Source organism: Falco naumanni, chromosome 1 (genome assembly GCF_017639655.2).
Source record: "Falco naumanni isolate bFalNau1 chromosome 1, bFalNau1.pat, whole genome shotgun sequence".
Classification (NCBI taxonomy): Eukaryota; Metazoa; Chordata; class Aves; order Falconiformes; family Falconidae; genus Falco; species Falco naumanni.
Window position 1 is genome coordinate 88,502,342 of NC_054054.1, and position 18,506 is coordinate 88,520,847.

An 18,506-nucleotide genomic window follows, 5' to 3' on the forward strand; every position below is an offset into this window, starting at 1 on the left:
AATAAGAAATAAACTGCAAAACTTACTGCATTTTTTCTGTGTTTGTTCCTGTTTCCAAAATGCTGATAGAGAATGCAAAGGCAGGAAAAATGGCCTTTGAGTGATGGAGCCAGACGAAAATGCAGTGCTAGAAGCACTAGCCTAGAGCCGGGAATAATGCTGTCAAATGCCATATAACAGGACTAGATAAAAATCTCTCTTTGGTTGTGTGGGCTATGCCATGCAGCCAACAAACTGGAGAAAAACTCAAGGAAGCACAGCTTCTTGGACTGTTACTGGTGTAAAACCACATTCATGCACCTTTTCCCCACTCCCTCAACATTTAAGACTTCTTTGCACTGAAGGAATTTGACATGAACTCAAGCACCTGCCACAATACTTGATAAGCCTTCATCTCCGGCATGTTGGTGCTGCGTGTGGGTGCTCTGCAGTGTAAACGGCACTGCAGGGGAACTAACAGGTGTGCACAGCCCCTCTCCCTATTTGGCCAGGAAACTGGAAAACCTTTATTGTGCAGCTCTAAATCTGAAACATGACTGAAAACAGGCATGTGGTTCAGGAGAGCCTGTACTTCACATTGAGATGCAGCTTGTCCACCAGACTGACAGGCTCAACAGCCTAAACTGTAAGCCCCGTTCCCAAGGCATTTTCAGTGCTGAAGTCTCGGCAAAGTGGCATAAAGGGAAGCACCTGAAAGTGTTTCAGCTTGTAATTTATCCTGTCAATGAGCTCCCAGCTCAGTATCCAAGCTAAAGGAGCAAGTGATCTTCCAGTCCCCTCTCCCTGAGGTTCCTGTGGCTCTTTCCAAGGATTTGTATGTGACACGCAAGCTCTCTGGCACAGCACTGATAAAAAGGTGTCAGCTGAGCCGAGGTGGGTTTGACTGGGGGTGACTTTGCTCGGAGTGGTTCAGCGGCTCTATCTCCCAGAGTCCCAGACGTCCCTGTAGTCAGGCAGCACATCGCTCTCCCGAAACCACACAGCTGTGGAATGCTGCGGGCTCCCTGCAGGGGCTTGAATTCAGTCCGAGCTTCTTTAATTCTCTGCTTGCGTGGAAATCTGAAATGACAAATACCAGGGAGAGAAGAAAGGCACCTCACTGTGTGTCCGCAGAGAGAATGCCCCAGGGAAGCCATCCCCCTTCGCTGCCCTTCAGGCGTCACCTGGCAGCGCCGGGCAGGGAATAGTTGACCAAGATTTTCTTCGGAACTGCAGCCCACCGAGAGGCAGCGGGGGCTCGGCGCTGCGGCCGGGAGCCCCGATGGCAGCGCGGATACACCCTTGCGGCCCTGTCCCGGGGCAGCGCCGGCCCCCAGTGCTCCGCACCGCCCTGCCTTTGGGGGCTGGCAGCTCCCACGGGAGCTACAACGGGACCTGCCTCCCTGGAGCGGGCCCACCGGCACCGCGCCGGCCCCCGCCCGGCCCGGAGCCCCGTGCCCCCTCCCCGCCGGGCAGGCTCCCCCGGGGCCCGTCGGCCCCCTCCCGTCCTCGTCCCCCGGGCGCTGCCGGCCCTGCCCCGCGGCCCCCGTCTGCCCCCCCCGCCCGGCACAGCCCGGGGGCGGGCGCCTCCCGGCCGCGCACGGCTCGGCCCCCGCCGGCCCAGCGGGGCGGCCCCGGCAAAGCGGCGGCAGGCGGGCTCCCCGCGGGCAGGGCCGCAGCAGCATGGGGCTGGAGCTGTACCTGGACCTGCTCTCGCAGCCCTGCCGCTCCATCTACATCTTCGCCCGCAGCAACAACATCCCCTTCGAGTTCAAGCAGGTGGAGCTCTTCAAAGGTGGGACGGGCACGGCCGCCCGCCCGCCGCTGAGCTGCCCCGCGGGGCGGCGGGGGGCGGCGGGCGGCGGGGCCGGGGCGGGCCGCAGCCCGCGGGCTCAGCGCCCCTCTCTTGGCTCTTGGCAGACTCGGTGCTGGGGAAGAAGCCGGCGGCGGGGAGCGGCGCGGAGCAGCCCCGCGCAGGTGAGGGGGGGGCGAGGAGCACGGCGCCTCCCGTCGGGGCGGGCAGAGCCGGGACGGGCCGCGCTGGGCCCCAGAAGCGGCGGCCGCTCCGGTGCCGGGCCGCGCCGCCCGCCGCGGGACTGGCCCTCACGGCGCCCGGGGGCCCCGCCGCCTCCTCGCGCCGGAGCGCGTCCCGCTGCCGGGCCGTCGCGCCTCCAGCCCCCGGGAACGGGCGAGCTGCGGAGCCGGCGGGGCTGTTCCACCGGGAGGCTCCGTCCCGCCCAGCTCCAGGTCAGTGGCGATGCGGGGGGCCCGCGCCTCGCCCGGGGACGACGCTTGAAGCCCGGGAGGCCGCGAACCGCCGGCGCTGCTGGAAGCGGGACAGCAGCGCCCGTTGACCAGAGGCACGCAGCGGTGCTGGGCCGCGGCCTCGCCCCGGTGGGCGCTCCGGACGGGGCCCGTCCTGCCCGGGGGGCGTGAGGTGGGTCAGGCCCACCCAGGCTGGCATCTGGCAGCGGGGCGGCTGGCAGCCCCCCGGGGACCTCGGTGGCTTTGCGCCCATGCTGTGCTCAGGGGCCTGGGTACAACGGGCCGAGTGGGCAGCTCTGAGTCCCGGAGCGGCCTGGTAGCTGTGCTGCGGCTATTTTTGTGGATCCCCAAGGAATGTTCTTCCAGCCATTTCTAGAAAATTAGTCACAGTGACAGCCGAGGAGCACGCAGGGAACGGTGTGTGTAGCAGGAACACTCAGCTGTTCAGACTTGTCCAGCTGTATGACTATCGTCCATTTCCATACTGCATTTTCCTAGTAAACTGGGGTTTTTTTTGGCCTAAGGCAAAGCATAGTGCTTGGAAATCCTCAGCTGAAGAGGTGATTAGGCAGGGACATGATTGGCAAATAGGCTGATTTTTTTTTTCCTTCCTACTTCTGTAAAATCTTGTCCACTGCTTTTTTTACCCACCAGAAAATCTTTCCTACACTATGGCTTACGTTTAAGAATTCCTGCTGTGTGCAGCCTGCTCCACTTTTTGACGGCATATACTCTGCTAGTTAAAGTTACTCCTCAAAGCCCAGCAATGTACATGGCGTGTGTATATATATCCTTGGGGGACCTCAAGAACAAATAACACCAGATGCAACTGATGTTAAACAGCACCGTAAGTCAAGTCAGCATCATAGGAATGGTAAAGATGGGCCACCTAATAACACTAAACAAAAAGGTTGGCTCTGCTTGATGGGAGAGAGGCACAAGTTTAAACTCTGCAAAAGGGCATATACAAATATTCGTCTCTCTTTTAATAAAATAAGCTTTCAGTCCCTGTAAAACAACCTGGAGCTGGTGTTCATAGGAAGGCTTTTATCAGTTTGCAGCTCAGTTGCAGGGTCTTGGCACAGGTCTTTCATGTCTGTGTGCAAAGGCCCAGTACAAGCCGAGGCAAATAAGGTGCCATCTCTGGGCTGCACTGCTGGGCAGTCTGTGTAACAGACACTGACCCACCGCCCAACCTGCTGTAATGACGTTAGCCCTATCAGGGGACTAATGTTCAGTATTCCTGCTAGGGCTGCTGCACAGCTAAAGCAGGCTGCAATCCGATTCAAGCTGCCCTCACCCACTGCTTACTTCTCATGTTGTTGTTTCTTTAGTTGCCCACTACCTTGAGTAATAAACACAGACAGCAGGACAACCAAACAGCTAGGTCTGAGAATTGGATGCTCATTAGCTGTAAGCATTAATGACTTGCTTTATGTAAGCATATGTAAGCATAATGACTTTCTGCTGCATGCTTCAAAGGACCGCCAGAACTCTGCGGATCTCGCCAGAGCTGGGGGTGTGATGACCACTGGCCTTTGGAGCCCTTCTAAAAGCACAGGACCAAGAACCTTCCTGGAGCAACTCCTTGTGTGGCAGTAGATTTGCACAAACTTGCCTCACTGTTTTTAGGATATAAATCATGGGTGTAAGCCACTTTGTCCTTGTACTTTGCCTGCTGGCTTGATTTTGGGGGATTTTTTTAATATGTATTCAAGTTTCTCAGTTATTAGGCTTAACTTGAACTTTCCATCTGGCTCTTATTCTTAAGGAGCCCTTTCTTCCTACCTCTCCTGACAGTGCTGCCTGGTTCTGCTGTGCGCATGGAATCTCTTACCCAGCTAAGCTGGAGGCCACCATCACTGCAGGTAGCCAGAGACATTTCCCAGTGAGATGGAAGGCATGGCTTTGAGTCCCTTCAGGCAGCAGATGGATGTGAACCTTAGTCTCCATGGAAGCTACTTACACAGGAATTTAAAAAAGCATTTCTTATAAATAAAGGTAGACGCTAGTCAGCTAGGAAGGAGAGCAGGGTGGTAATGTTTGCTCTACTTGATTTGCCTTATTATGTGAAATCAATACTGGGAAGCAGCCTGTAATTTGTAATGCAGCCACCTTTCTTTCTCCCACCCCCTCCCAAAGCCAACTGCAAATAAACTAGTCTAAAGATAGTCCAAAGGCTGGTTTTATTTCTTGGAGACTATTTCCTGCTGCACGTTTGTGCAGTAAAGCAGATGCTGCTGCTGCCTCCTAAATGAGGGCAGATAGTTCTTGGGTATGTTGATACAATGTGTCTTAGCTAATGGCCCTTTTTAAAAAAAAAAAAAAACAAAGGGGTTTTTGTACAAGACCACCTGCTGGTCATGCTGATTTGATCAGGATTTGTGCCCTAGATGTCCCATCTCCTCTAGAGAGCAGTTAAGCAAAGGAAACTCCTCACACCTTTTTGTATATAAGTGTTCCTGGACTTTTGTACAATTCCCTGGCATTTAACGGCTGATTGGCAAGTCCAGTGCCAGCAGGCAAACTGAAAACCTGATTAGATAGTCAGCTGTTAACGCCTCCAAACTCCAAGGAACTGTGGAGTTTAAACTTTTATGGGATGGTGTCTACCTCCTGACAGAGGTAGGTCAACGTACAGAGCCAGGAGTAATGCAGGGTTGAGGTGTTTGATCTCCCCTGCCCCTAGGGAGTATCCACTGTGGCAGAGCGAATTATTTCATGCCCCTACTGTTGCATTGCTGGCATTCGTGTTTTTCCCATCCCAGCAAAAACGCAGGAAATGTCCTCAGTTGCATGTCTGCCGAGGAATCAGCTCTGTTGACAACGTTTACTTTATTTGTAAATGCTCAATTCCCTCTGCTCTTCAGAGACAGACAAACAGGAAAAAGGTTTTGCTCCCTGTGTCTATAACCCAGCTGGGTTGTTTTTGATTAATTAGCCACTGCAGTGATCTCGGTGGGCACAAGGCTTTTCAGTTGCTTTCCATCATGAATCCATCCTAGCTAGTCTCAGCCGCACTTACAAACTGCAGGAAAATTAATTTTTTTTTTTGGTGTTGCCTGTGGGAACAAGAGCAGGAGTAGTGACCATCTGCCCTTGTTGGGACGGTCTCTGCATGCAAACTAAACTTTTCCAGACCCTGCTTCCTTGGCAAATATTAAGTATTTTGTAGGTGCTCAGTTGTCTTCATTCTAACTTCTGTCTTTTCCCCTACCCTGTCTCTAAAGCTGTAGGACAGGGTGTTCTCAAGTCAGCTGTTTCTGGTTGCCTGCAATAGTGTTTTCGATACCAGTACCTTCACTGTGGTCTCTAAATGCCTCTCTGGGCGTGATTTTTTTTCAGTCAGTTTTGCAAGTATTGCTGGTACCTGAGTCAAGCAAGAGAATTCCTGTATAAAAATGTGAACTGCTTCATGCTATGTGCCTGGCTGGAGCCAGCTGCCCCCCCTGCAGATAGCTTTTACACTGACTCTTCCATTTCATTACTTTTTAATTGTGAAGTACGACCACATAGGGAAAACCTGGGACTGTCCCATTGGCTACAGGTATTTAATTTTATCACTCACCAGCAGATACACTTCTAACCTCTGACTTGTCTGTTCGTGTTCTTAGGGCCATCAAATAGTGAGGGAGCTGGCAAAGTCAACCTCTTGAAGAAAGTACCAGCGCTAAAGGATGGAGACTTCACACTAGCAGAATGGTAAGAACTCAGTCCTCAGACTTTCTTGGGTACCAGTAATCTGTGCAGCACTGGGAGACGTCACTCCCGCTGAATGATTCAGAATCATGGAATTTCTGAACATGTTGGTTATTTTTAATAATGAAACTGCATTTGTTTTGTTTCTATTTTCTGTTTGAATTACCTTTCAGAATGATAAATGAGCTGACTTAACTTCTTGATCTTACCCTGAATTCACTTACCTCAAAATGGATTTATAAACATTTCTGGGAAATGCTTAAAGCTTATAAAAAAATCCCTTTTACCCTAGGAAAAAATTTCTATTTATCTGATTTAGTCATAAAGGCCAAGCGAACACTTACAGAGATAAAATTTAGATTTGACATTGTAAGATTAATATGGAGACTGATTAATGGTGCCATAATACTGAAATAATTGAACTATAGTAGTATCAGCATTTTAGAAGGGTCTGCATTTTCTTCCATTTTGTCAGCACAGGATTTTCTGTGGCATCTCTTTTTGGAGTAGCAGCTTACATATTGCTGCAGATGACTAAGATATTTTTCCATCTGACTTCTCTGGCCAGTTGGTGGAAGTATAAACATCTGGACAAACACAGAAAGATTCTGTAGGCTGTCCTTGCTGCGACTTCCACTAACTTCAGTGGAAGCTGCTGGCTAGGGACAGATCTGATGAAAAAGCAACATAAACCATCAGAGAGTTTCGTTTAGTCCACAAGCACATAAACACGCGCAGCTCTCAGAGAGATGGGTCATAACAGTTGAGGAACAGGAGGGTTTAACATTGCTGATAGATGATTATGGAAGTTTATGGTTTGTTTACCCCAGTACTGTCCAGCAGTCCTCTGCACCACAGAACAGTGCCATGATTCTCCAGCAGGTTAACGTTTTCATGGGAACTAAGGTGATTAAGTGCTGTCTCTGGTGTCGACATGAATCAGATGCCTAGACTCCATCAGAAGTCCCAATCTGCATGCTTTTTAGTGGAAGCAGCAGGTTCAGAAGGGGCAGGAGAGGGAGCTTAGGTGACAGCATTCTGCACCATGAATCCCTGACCCCTTTCTTATCTCTTCTTAATATCTGAGCAGCACTGCCATTCTTCTGTATTTGAGTCGAAAGTACAACACTCCTGACCACTGGTACCCATCAGACATACAAAAACGGGCCCAGGTAGATGAATACCTCTCGTGGCATCACGCTAACATCCGGGCTAATGCTCCTAAGACCATGTGGATCAAGGTAAGGAGACCGAATACTAAAATGCAAGTAGAGTGATGTTTTCTCAGCAGAATACTGAGCATTTGAACAGCCCCAATTTGGAGAGTTTGTCATGCTGGAATAACAAACTTAAGCCATTCCTAGCTGAAAGGAGCTGTCAGCGTGGGAGCTGTTCCTAATTGCTCAACATCGGGATCTGGCAAAAGCAGCTTTGGTCATTTTGTTTTTTTCCCTTGAAGTAGGTCTGGTTTGGAAGGTCTCAAAGCCCAACAGACTTCCATTGCCTGGATGGGTGAATGAATATATAACAGGTTGGATATTGCCTCCAAGGGCCTGCCCCTCACTGCACAGCTGTGCAGAGTTTGCACGTAGGTTTTGCTGCCTTGGCGAGCATGTGCTTTGTTGCTGGAAGCAGAAAGGCTTGCATTCTTCACAATTCCCTGCAGCCCCATCAGGGTGGAAATCCGGAAGGAGCGTTCTGCTTCCAGCACACTTGGGTGCTTCTCTGAAATGGGCTTGGGGATGGAATAGAGACACAGACAGAATGGCAGAATTTCTTTATTCAGTGTGGTCAGAACAGTTTACATTTAGGCAAAATTAACAGAATCCCCCTGAGGCAGAAGATCATTTAGTATCAGATGATTTTGCTGGACACCTATTTCCAGCCAATTCACGAGACACTTAATGCAACTATCCTTGAAGCGACCCAGGTGCAGATACAGCCTTGCAGGTACAGCTGTGGTATGGAATTTCAGATTAAATCAGAGTTGCCAGTAAACAGGTAAGAGCTTCACTCTTCCTGGGTAAAGTTTGCTTTTATTTGTGCCTAGCAAAGCATATCAAGACTCATTTAGCTTTTTGATTTATTGACATTTGAATTTTTGGCTGGAGAGCACAGAGAAGCAATTCAAATATGAGTCAGATTCATACAAGCAGCAGTTCTTTCCAGTCTCTGCAGGCTGTTACTGCAGTGCTCCAAGGGAAAGAAATCCAACTAATTGCTGCTGATGATTAGATAACCCAGATACGGAAAAGGTCCTCAGAATCATTGAAAATAGGGAAACATAAACCCACCGTATAACAGAAGGCGTATTAGCTAGACGTGGGAGAAGACAGGCTGCCCTGAGATACAGGAAAGGAAGAAGATGCTATTGAAACATCAACTCCAGCTGGAGATCCTATCATGCATAACTGGAACCACTTAGGAAGAGAACTGGCTATGATTTTCTGATGAAATAGATTTCACATGCATTTGGAAAAAATCCTGGCTTGGATTAAGCAATCCCAGCTTGAATTGTTGAATATACTAGCAGTAAGTAGAAATTCAGTCCACTCCCACCGATGGAAATGTGTATTTTTAATTTTGCTTCTCTAAATAAACTATATTTATTTAGCTGTGGTGGGTGGAGGCTGCGTAGTTGTGAAACACTGTGGGCTCTGACAGTGCACACACCTCTGTGAATGCTGAAAAATCTCACAGAAAGAAAACTACCCCTTGTGCCAGCAAGTCCATGGAGACAAGGACCGCACTTACATGATTGCTGTGGAAAAATTTCTAGTGGTTTAATGAATGATACTTGGGAGGCCACAGAAAGGATGGTATAAAAATGGTGCTTACCCACTCCCAGCCTCACTGGCTGCTGTCACACAGAGGAAACAATTTCCTGCCTCTCCAGCCAGTATTGATGCATTCCAGTCCCTCCTACTCTCCCTGCCACAGCCACCACCATGCCCTTCTTTCTGTCACCCCGCAGGACGGGCAGCTGCCTGCGGGCCTCCAGCACCCGGTCACACAATAGGGTGGACGGCAGGGGTGGGTGGTGGGCAGGCAGCCTGCTGACCCATCCTGGCAGGCTGAGGATATAGCAGGGATGACTGTGGCAGAGATTTGTCTTCCCTGGAGCTGTTGCCCATTCTTCTTTCGGAACACACCAAGGTGGAGTGGGAGGGCGCAACTGCCAGGCACAAAACAAGATGAGTCCTTGACTTGCTCCCACACATTGCTGCCCATTACCTGGAGGTTGCTGTCACGGCACGTCAGCCACTTAGGACTGCTTGTGTGCTCTGTGTCCGTGAGCTGCTTGGAACTGCAGCAGCCCAGGAAGCTCTAGCATCGTGCCCTCCTGTGGCTTTGCTGCAGGATCACTGATGATCATGAGTAGGTTGTGGGGTGTAACTTAAATGACTACCACCAGATCCATGAGGAGACAGCCAGCTGTACTGTTAAGTCCCTTCTCTCCACAGGTGCTGATTCCTCTCTTCACAGGGCAGCCACTGCCCTCCGAGAAGCTCCAGGAGGTTATGGAGGGGCTGTCCACTTCCCTAAAGCAATTTGAGGAGAGGTTTCTGCAGGACAAGGCTTTTATCATAGGGAGTGAGATCTCCCTGGCAGATCTTGTGGCCATTGTGGAGCTGATGCAAGTGAGTGCTGGAGTGTGGTAAGGAAGACTCAGCACAAGGGAAAATAGATGCTGCTGGGCAGGGAGTGGTGCGGCATGTGGTAACACTTCGCTGGAAGGAGGAGTGAGGGCGTATCTCAACAGCACTGGCCTAAGACAATGAGAGAATATGAGAGTGGGTTCAGAAAACCAGTTTAAAAAAAAAAAAAAGCTGTCTGCAACAGATCTCTTTTGTTCCTCTTCTCTGACAGTACTTCTTCATCCTTTATCATGATTTTATTTTTAACCTCCAGAGAAGGAGGTAATATACAAAAATGAGAAGCAAAAGCAGACAGGTCTGGTGAAATAAGAAATTGTATAGGAATATTTTTATCATACGAGCATACTCGTCTTCAGATGGTACTTGCCCATGCCATGTCTGGAAGATGCAAGACTGAGTCTTGGAAAGAGGCGATCAAATTGAAGTCTGTTACAAACTGGTTGTTCTCTGCCAGACCATCAGGGTCTGCAGCCTGCAGCTGCAGATCCTGCAGCCCAGAAGTGGTTCTTTCTCCCAGTTCTGTATCCCAGAGACCGAAAAATAGCAGTGCTTCTTCCCTAGAGCATTGTGTGTCAGAGAGTGTCACAGGCAGAAAGTAGAAGGGGGGTAAATTATATCAGCTAAGATGCCAGTTCATTTAAACAGTGTTTTGTGCTGCAGTTTTGCTGTGTAATACAGCAGTCTGTACTGTGAACTGTGCAGTTGTCCCTGGAACTGTCAGCCCACTGTGTCTCCGTCGCTCATGATAAGCGGTAGTCATCTCTGCTGCTCCTAACAGCTGTGCTGGCACTCAGGAATTGACTTGTAAATGCTCCTTAAAATATAGGCTAGCTTCTGTGTCCCCAGATAGATACGCCCGACCAGAGGAGATCTCCCTTCTTCCTAGTGCTCCTCTGTGAGCTCTTCTGCATTTTTTTCCTCGACCTGTACCTGCAGGTACACTGTTGGTGCCTGTTGTCTTGGTGAAGAAGTGACTGTCCAATGCCTTACTGTTGCCCTTTCCCCCTTTCTGCAGCCTGTTGGAGTTGGTTGCGATGTCTTTGAAGACCGACCTAGGCTGATGGAGTGGCGCAGGCGGGTGGAGGATGCTGTGGGGAAAGAGCTTTTCTTCCAAGCCCATGAGATGATCCTCAATATCAAAGAAGTCAGCAACATTCAAATTGATCCACAGCTGAAAGAGCATCTGGCACCTGTGTTGATGAAGATGTTGAAATGAATTAACCTACCTTGATTTTTCTTGCCCTTTGGTTTTGGTTTTTTTTTTTCTTTCTCTGACCTCCAGTTCTACATGTTACTGGAAAGAGCACTGTAATTCTAACACAGAAATTGCAGAGTGTTTCCTCCCCTGCCAGGCCTTTTCTGTGTCTTTGGGGGTGGAAGCTGGGGAAGGTTCAAGACTTGAGCCATTAAATTTATACAGAAGGCTGAGGCCCTACAGGTTTCTTAACATGTGCATCTGGGTTTTATTTCAGTGTCAGTCTTCTCAGAGATGGTAGAGATGTGAACAGTATTTCCTGACAAAATTTGAACCAGCCTACAAACTGGTAACATTAGAGAACTGTATAGGATGAGGATCATGGGTTTCATGTGTTTTAACATTTGCAGGTCCTTCTCAAGTGGCAAGCACTGCAAAGCATGCCTGATCCTCACCTTCCCAGCTCATCTGCACAGACAAGTACAGCCCAAAACTACAGGCAGTCACAAAAGTGAAAAAAGACTTTTTTTTTTTTTAAAGTTTCTTATTGGTGAGACATCTTGCTTGGCTGTCCATGTACATTCCACACTTATGTTTGCCTTTAGGTTCCTGTGGGGAAGTTTCTTCATATTCATTTACAACTGTGAATCTTTGTAATTCTTGGTTTAACCACTACTTTTGATTTCTGAAAGCCTGGGGTTTGTTGGTGCTTAATCTGCCAGTACACATTTGGCAGGGTTTTTTCTAATGATTTGTGCAGTAAAGACCAAGCCACTTCAGAAAGCTGATGATGCCACAGCCTTCAAATAATTGCCTACCTAGAGTACTCTATGCATATTATATAGGGAATACACTGAAAGAATGCATTCACAGTGATTTCTTGAAAGAGAATGTAACAGCAATCAGATTTTTTTTTTTTCTGAAGTAATACTGTAATAGCAATCCACATTTCTCCTAGAAAATGCAGAGGGATAATAAATCAAGACATGCTCTTCTGAGACTGTTTTGGATGGAAGTTCACAAAGTCAGTCACCCTGTGCAGCTGAAGTAATAAGAGAGATTTTGTGGCATTGAGCAACACATGCACCACAATAAAAGGGCAGAGAGTTGTTTTGGAGCTTTTGGGCTCTTTTTCTTGGCTGTGTTTATTTTTGGTTAGCTGTAGCTCAAATACAAAACCCTTTTGTATTGCAGCACAATTTATGAGGTTGAAAACAGCAAATTATAAAGGATGCAGAAACTGGTGGACTATATATCTGCATATTTCCATTCCTAAGTAGTTGTTGCCCTTGAACCTTTCCCTAAAATCCTTGCCTAAGAACTCTTTCTGTAAGAATATGAAAAAACAAGTAAATAATTCAGGAATTGCTTCTCTTGGTAATCAAATCGCTTCTTTTCTTTCCAGTGCTGCTATGTCTTGGCTAGTGATGTGTCTGCTGGTGAGTTCTATAAAACCTGATTTGTTCTGGTGATGTTTTTCATCTGGTTTCAGTTCTAGATACTACTGATGTAGTCCAGAGCTTATGGAGATCTTGAAATTCCCTGTCTGGAAGGAGGACATTATATACTTCAGCTTGCACTAGCAGGAAATTTTGTTTTGTGATTATGTTCTCTGTAGAGACAAGAGACCTGACTGAAGACCCTCTCTTTTAATGAACCAAACTACTAGAAACAGGCACATGTTTATTCCCACCCTTTTTTTCTTTTCTTCCCAGACATTAGCTGAATAATACGTTTTTATTGATGTTTTATTCACAAAATATTGTCTACAATTGAGTTAAATTTTAAATGGGAAGTCATTGATTTTATAAATAATTTTTGAGAGTGGAATTGCTTAGTGGATGATGACACATGCACATGTCTGCAGGAAGGAAAAAGCTACCATGATTTTCCAAAGGCTAAGCATGTTTGAGACTACTTGCTGCTGTGCTGTTCTGTCTTGGTTCTATGTTCATTCCCCTACATGCATTTTAATCGCCTGCTCCAAGACAGAAACAATAAACCAAATGTCTTCAGTTTGTGAGGCCTTGGAACAATCTGCCATTCACATGGTGAACCATCAAGAGCAAAGGACAATGCATATCATTAAAAATGTTTGTGACGGTCCCTTGTCCTGTTGTAATTGCTGACATCTGATACTTTAATCTTCTCTTTTCCCTTTGGAGGCCTTCTGATATGTTGGTTTCTTGCCATGTGAAGTTTTTTTGGCCTTGGAATTAGAAGAGTTCTTTAGTGTTTGAAGGAATGGGAGAGAAATAGAAAAATGGATCCTAAATGGCATCTTACCTGGAAGCAACAGCTCCCAGGAATCAGGCAGTGGTGGGCTTGCACCTGGTGCTTGCAAGCTGTCTGAATACCCCCACTGCCTTTGTTTCGGTGACAAACTTGGAATCGCCTCTTCTATTTACAAGATTATATCTTTCTGTAAGCTTACCCTGGAATCTTAACAGTTTTCACATGTTATTTCTTCTGCTGCTTTCTGGGATTTGAAGGAAGCGTCTGTATTGCCGCTTACCACCAAAAGCAGCCACCCCCTGCCAGCCTGCCATGCCACTTACCCTCTCTGGCTGGGAGTCTCTCTTCACCATCTCTCTCCTAGAAATCTTTTTCCAGCCTATTGCTAGCTGATTTACATACACTGCTCCTTGTACCAGTATTGTCTTCATTAGCAGCTGTGAAGACCAAGTGATTCCCCCAGCAAAAAAATGAGCAATTCAATCAGTTTTCATTAGGATTGTCTTGAACTGTAGAAAACCAACAAGTCACGTAACACAGGGCCAATTTTCACAACGGTGCCGCGCCTTGAACAAGATGACCTTTTAATCTAGCTGGCTCATAATCTTCTGCTGAAAATGAGCACGTGTAACCCTCCCTGGACAGTAGCTCAGCTTCCAAGAAACCTCTGACCTCTAGATTAGATACCTCTGATCTGTAGGTTAAACTATGCCAGTGAGCCAGCTTTCCGCAGCCACTTTTATCAGCTTCGGAACTCAAAGTCCCGATTGCAGAATCTTGTTTGGTAATTATACATGTTAGATAAAGCAATAAACTTCTCTGCTTGCCATTAATTTTTTGTAGCTCAAATTGTTCTGAGGAATCGCTGCTTTTCCATCCTTAACCCTCCCTGCGCGGAGGTGTCTGTCACGGTGACAAGAGACATCTGGTCATTCCCACTAGTGGGAAGGACCTCGCAAAACGCATCTTACCCACCCGTCAGGCAGGATTTTGTTTGCTTCCACAGCCTCTAACACATACTCCAGCAATGCCCATGCAAAAAGCAAAAGGCCCGCAAGCCAGCTGATGCAACCGGGGCAAACCAGTGAAAACCCGGAGCCCTGCGAGGGGCTGGCCCAGGGCGAGGGGCGGCGAGGAGGGTGCGACCCCCGTGTCGCTGCGGGCGGACCCGGAGTCACGGGGCCGGGGCAAGGGCCCCGTTGCCGGCCGCGGAGGCGGGGTCGGGGCGGTGCGGTGCGGGGCCAGGCCGGGGCGGAGCGGAGCCGCGGGGCGGAGCGGAGCCGCGGTGCGGTGCAGGGCAGCCGCACCATGCCGTTCCTGGAGCTGGACACCAACCTGCCGGCTGGGCGGCTGCCGCCGGGGCTGGCCCAGGAGCTGTGCGCCGCCGCCGCCGACATCTTGGGCAAGCCGGCCGAGGTGAGCGCGGGGCGGCGGGGCCGGGGCGGCGGGGCCGGGGCGGCGGGGCCGGGGCGGCGGGGCCGGGGCGGCGGGGCCGGGGCGGCGGGGCCGGGGCGGCGGGGCCGGGGCGGCGGGGCCGGGGCGGCGGCTGACGGGGCCTGTGCCGGCAGCGGGTGAACGTGACGGTGCGGAGCGGGCTGCCCATGGTGCTGGCGGGCTCGGGCGAGCCCTGCGCCCAGCTGCTGGTGTCCTCCATCGGTGTGGTGGGCTCGGCGGAGCAGAACCAGCGGCACAGCGCCCGCTTCTTCGACGTGCTGACGGCACAGCTGGGCCTGGGCCCCGAGCGGTGAGTGCGGCCCGGCCCGGGGCTCGGCCTCGCTCCCTGGGCCCGGGCGCGGGGCGGGGGGGCTCTGCTGGCGGCCCCACAGGGCGCTGAGTTCCGGGAATACATGGAACAGCACCCAGGGGTGCAGGCTTGGGAGTCAAGATGATGAGTAGGTTCCCATGCAGGTCCAAGGCTATTCTTAATGCCCTTGGATGCTGAATCCCAGACACGCGGTGTGGGTCCGGATAAACCCATGGGCTGGCTTGCACTCATTGAACAGTCTGGGAAACGCTGAGAATGAGTAGTTGCAGTTGGTGTAATGGTGCAAAACCTCGTGGGAACTGGTGGAGCTTTGCAGTGGGGCCATCATGTCAAATCCTGGGACAAGGCTGTTCCTGGAGGTAAGCCGTGTCCCACTCTACCCCTCTTCCATGTCACCCCGAGGAGAGAATAGCATTTCCCTGCCTCTTGGGTGCTGTCAAGGTAAATACCCAACAAGATCACGAGCTGCTTGGGTTCTTCCAAAATGGATGAGTATCTCATATAAACAGTGTTGAAATTAAGCCTGCTTTTCAGTTTGTGTGGATGAAGTCTGGCACCTGTTTGTGCCCTCCTTGCACACAACCTATTTTTGCTTCTGTTAAATTAACACCGTGAAGTGTGAGACAGCAAGAGCTTAGTGCAGATTTTCTTGCTCGCTGCAAACTGGGAAGGGATAATATTTAATCATGAAATAATGTTTCCTGTTCACTGCATTTTTGCTCTTATACCCAAAAAGGATTGTCATCCGCTTTTACCCGCTGGAGCCCTGGCAGATCGGCAAGAACAGAACAGTCATGACGTTTCTGTGATTCCCTGAGCGGCTGGTTGGAGTGACGCAATGGTAAAGACAACCCCAGAGATGACCAGCTCCAACTATCTGCTTGTTTCCTCTTATGATCAAATCTGTGTACCTTTGCACCTTCACTTTTGAAGTATGAATCACTTTTGTCTTTGCATCCTGTGCACTTGGAGCTGAAGAGCAGGGCAGCCAGCTATACTGATTTTACTAAAATAATTCAAAGTCTTTGTTTCAAGCCTGCTTTGTAGCCCAAAGGCGCTCTCACTGCCTATGGCTAAGCCGTTGCAACCTGGTGATGGCCATACACAGGCCTAGACAAAGCTGTCTTGTAGCAGCAAAAAGTTTAATTCCAGAACACGTTTGGCTTTATTGAGGAGCAGAGAGGTTCTGAGGTTTATCCAGATTTTCTCATACTTTGCAAGGCAGAAAGATCCTTTTTTGTTTCTCTGTGGTAGCAGAAGGGTCCCCGGGTGGGTAAGAAGACCTGGAAGTCAAATTCTACTCTTTTCAGGCTCCTCAAAAGGCTCTTCTGGAAAGAGGTGATTATTGAGAGGGAAGTTTATGCATTTACGTCATTATTTGTTTAAGGCTTATGTCAGATCTTGTGCTTTGTGCTGTACCATTGCCACCCTGGTGGCTGCTCCTACAAAATGTTGTCCACAAGATTTTCATAGCTGAATGTTCATGTGCTGATGGCAGCATGTAGTGGAGGGAGTAATTTCTGAAAACTTGCACTGTACCCACAGGAAAATATTTTGAAGGTTCTGCTACTGCCAACTTTAATTCCTGTTACTCACACTTCTGTTCAAAATACTTTTCCTTGCCCCACTGTTACAGGCAGTTTTGGGACAACACAGCATCTCACTGTGTTCTGTGGCTGGTGTTTTCAGCTTATTGTCCCTCCAGGGAAGTGTTTTGGGCTTTTAGGACCCATATGCTCCCTCACTTTATAACTGAAATACATACGACATTTTACTACAACAAAAGCATGGTACTTTTTACGTATAATGTTATCTCTGCCTTCCATTGGTAATGAAAACATTTATCAGTTTTCTTTCCACTTTGTGACTTGGTCAGGTTGCAGGCAGGGAGCTCAGAGGAACATGGGAATGCAAGGCTGAAGGGTGCTTCTGCGCTCCTTTGTCATTCTCATTAGTTTTATTTGTTTATGGTTTGCAGTCTCCAGGTTGTTGAAAATATTCCTTCTAATTACCATTTGAAGTTGGTTGTTCCCTATGCAGCACAAACATCTTCTATGTCTGCGAAATCTGTCAGGAATATAATACCAAATACGAATTTGTGTATCGGGCTACGGGGGCTACACCTTATCTAGTTAATAAAATGTATCAAAACCTCTTCTGATAAGTGTCAGTTTACTGGCTTACAGCATTGGGGTTTTGTAGGTCTTTGTGTTTTTGGAGATGGGTATCATGGCTGTGCAGGTCTCTGCTTTCTCAGGAGGTCTCTTCAACAAAAAGTTTTTGAAACTCAGGTAGCAAACAGGTAGGTGAACTGAGTCTGAGACATGCGTGTAAGTCAGGAGTACTGTTGCAGGAAAGGGTGGAGCGCCCTGGCTTTGCGAAGGGCTGGGCCAGGTTGAGGTGAATACTCTGAAATGAAGAAAATAATATTGCTTTAATTCTGATCTGCAGATGGCTTATTTCCTCGAAGTCCTTCTACTCACAGACTCTTGCCAAAGGCTTTGTTTTGTTTAGAGAAACCCTGCTCTGTCCTGTGCCCCCGCTCTCCCTTTTTGGGCCATATTTGCCACTGCTAGGTACTGCTTCAGGCTCCATGCCTTCCCCTCACCCCCATCTGCTCCCCATATGGGCTCTTGCCTGGGAGTGACTTTCCCAGCATTGCAGAGCTGAGCAGGAAGAGTTGGGGAAGGAAGGCAAAGCTTGGAAAGGAGTATGCTGTGCAAAGATGTCAATAAAATGGGTCCTCAGTGTGACTGTCCCACCCATTTCCATGTTGTCTGTGCATTCTGGCATTACCTGACAAAACATCCTAGAATAATACAAAATCACAGTGAAAGTGCCAAGTCAAGAACCATCTTGACAATTTTATGGTGCATGGATTAAGAGCTTTCTTTTATTAGAGCAGTTAAAATATTAATCAAAGGATGAATTGTTTGTCCTTTGGTCTGAGCCAAATGGTACTTTTTTGGTGCTAGGGACTGAGCACAGAATGAGGTTTGGAAAGCCCTACGAGCTTGCAGCTGGCTGTTTTTCTTCATAAGCTGCCCGTGCTGAATATACTTTTTATATTCATGTTGATCTGAAGAGATGGCCTATCTTTTACCCACTGAGCTGATGTTAGATTCGTACAATATCTTAGGGCTCAAGAAGGATACTCTGCAAAGGGGTTATGCAGGTCCCTGAACCCACCCTGCAGCACCCACACAGAAACGAACAGAAGCAGGAAACATTTTCTCAAACCTCTGTTGCTTTTGTTTTGTAGCTGGAGAAAATCAGATATACCACCCTCAGCAACAATGTTATGAAATCCCTTTCCTGTGAATGCCACATGCAAATTGTCTTTCTTCCATGGGATGGAGCCTGCTTGACATCTGGATTTAATATCTCCCAGCTGTGGTAGATCTTTTAACTGTTGCACTGATTCTGTAACTTTCCAGGCTTAACCTCCTAAGGTTAACTAGTATTTCTGCTCCCAGGAATGGCCTCTGTTGTTTGAGAACTCTGTATAGGCATTATTTGTAAACTCAAAGGTAACGACCGAATTTTGAACACTCTGTAACCATTTCCCAGGTTCAGACCTTTGAACTGTGGACAATCTTTCCACTTATTTACACAAGAGACGAGCAGTGGGGCCCTGAGCGTGCTGAAGGGCACTACTGACAAAAATATTACGGAATCACGATAGCTTTGGAAGTCATTCTCCAAGCAT

General features: G+C 48.6%; 2 protein-coding genes across 3 annotated transcripts; both read left to right on the forward strand.

Annotated features, from left to right (window-relative positions):
* The first annotated feature begins 1,603 nt into the window (after positions 1-1,603).
* GSTT4 (glutathione S-transferase theta 4) lies at positions 1,604-13,653 on the forward strand. 2 transcript variants are annotated; one of them, XM_040604111.1, is made up of 6 exons: positions 1,604-1,774; positions 1,900-1,956; positions 5,859-5,946; positions 7,034-7,184; positions 9,408-9,584; positions 10,618-13,653. In XM_040604111.1, exons 1-6 carry the CDS (start codon positions 1,663-1,665, stop codon positions 10,816-10,818), a joined length of 786 nt encoding a protein of 261 aa, XP_040460045.1. In that variant the 5' UTR covers positions 1,604-1,662; the 3' UTR covers positions 10,819-13,653. The 2 variants fall into 2 exon arrangements, with proteins under 2 accessions (XP_040460045.1, XP_040460056.1); XM_040604122.1 differs by lacking the exon at positions 1,900-1,956.
* Positions 13,654-14,269: 616 nt separating this feature from the next.
* Positions 14,270-16,952, forward strand: DDT (D-dopachrome tautomerase). Its single transcript, XM_040604134.1, has 3 exons — positions 14,270-14,448; positions 14,601-14,776; positions 15,534-16,952. The coding sequence occupies exons 1-3, from the start codon at positions 14,341-14,343 to the stop codon at positions 15,604-15,606; spliced, it is 357 nt and encodes a 118-aa protein (XP_040460068.1). The 5' UTR covers positions 14,270-14,340; the 3' UTR covers positions 15,607-16,952.
* The last annotated feature ends 1,554 nt before the right edge of the window (positions 16,953-18,506 follow it).

What these genes read in the sequence shown, in the direction of transcription:
- GSTT4 (XM_040604111.1), top strand. Translation starts at nt 1,663, where the DNA reads ATGGGGCTGGAGCTGTACCTGGACCTGCTCTCGCAGCCCTGCCGCTCC. An exon ending in GCAGGTGGAGCTCTTCAAAG is followed by an intron (nt 1,775 to 1,899) that starts GTGGGACGGGCA and finishes GGCTCTTGGCAG; the next exon opens with ACTCGGTGCTGGGGAAGAAG. An exon ending in GACTTCACACTAGCAGAATG is followed by an intron (nt 5,947 to 7,033) that starts GTAAGAACTCAG and finishes ATATCTGAGCAG; the next exon opens with CACTGCCATTCTTCTGTATT.
- DDT (XM_040604134.1), top strand. Translation starts at nt 14,341, where the DNA reads ATGCCGTTCCTGGAGCTGGACACCAACCTGCCGGCTGGGCGGCTGCCG. An exon ending in TCTTGGGCAAGCCGGCCGAG is followed by an intron (nt 14,449 to 14,600) that starts GTGAGCGCGGGG and finishes CTGTGCCGGCAG; the next exon opens with CGGGTGAACGTGACGGTGCG. An exon ending in CTGGGCCTGGGCCCCGAGCG is followed by an intron (nt 14,777 to 15,533) that starts GTGAGTGCGGCC and finishes ATACCCAAAAAG; the next exon opens with GATTGTCATCCGCTTTTACC.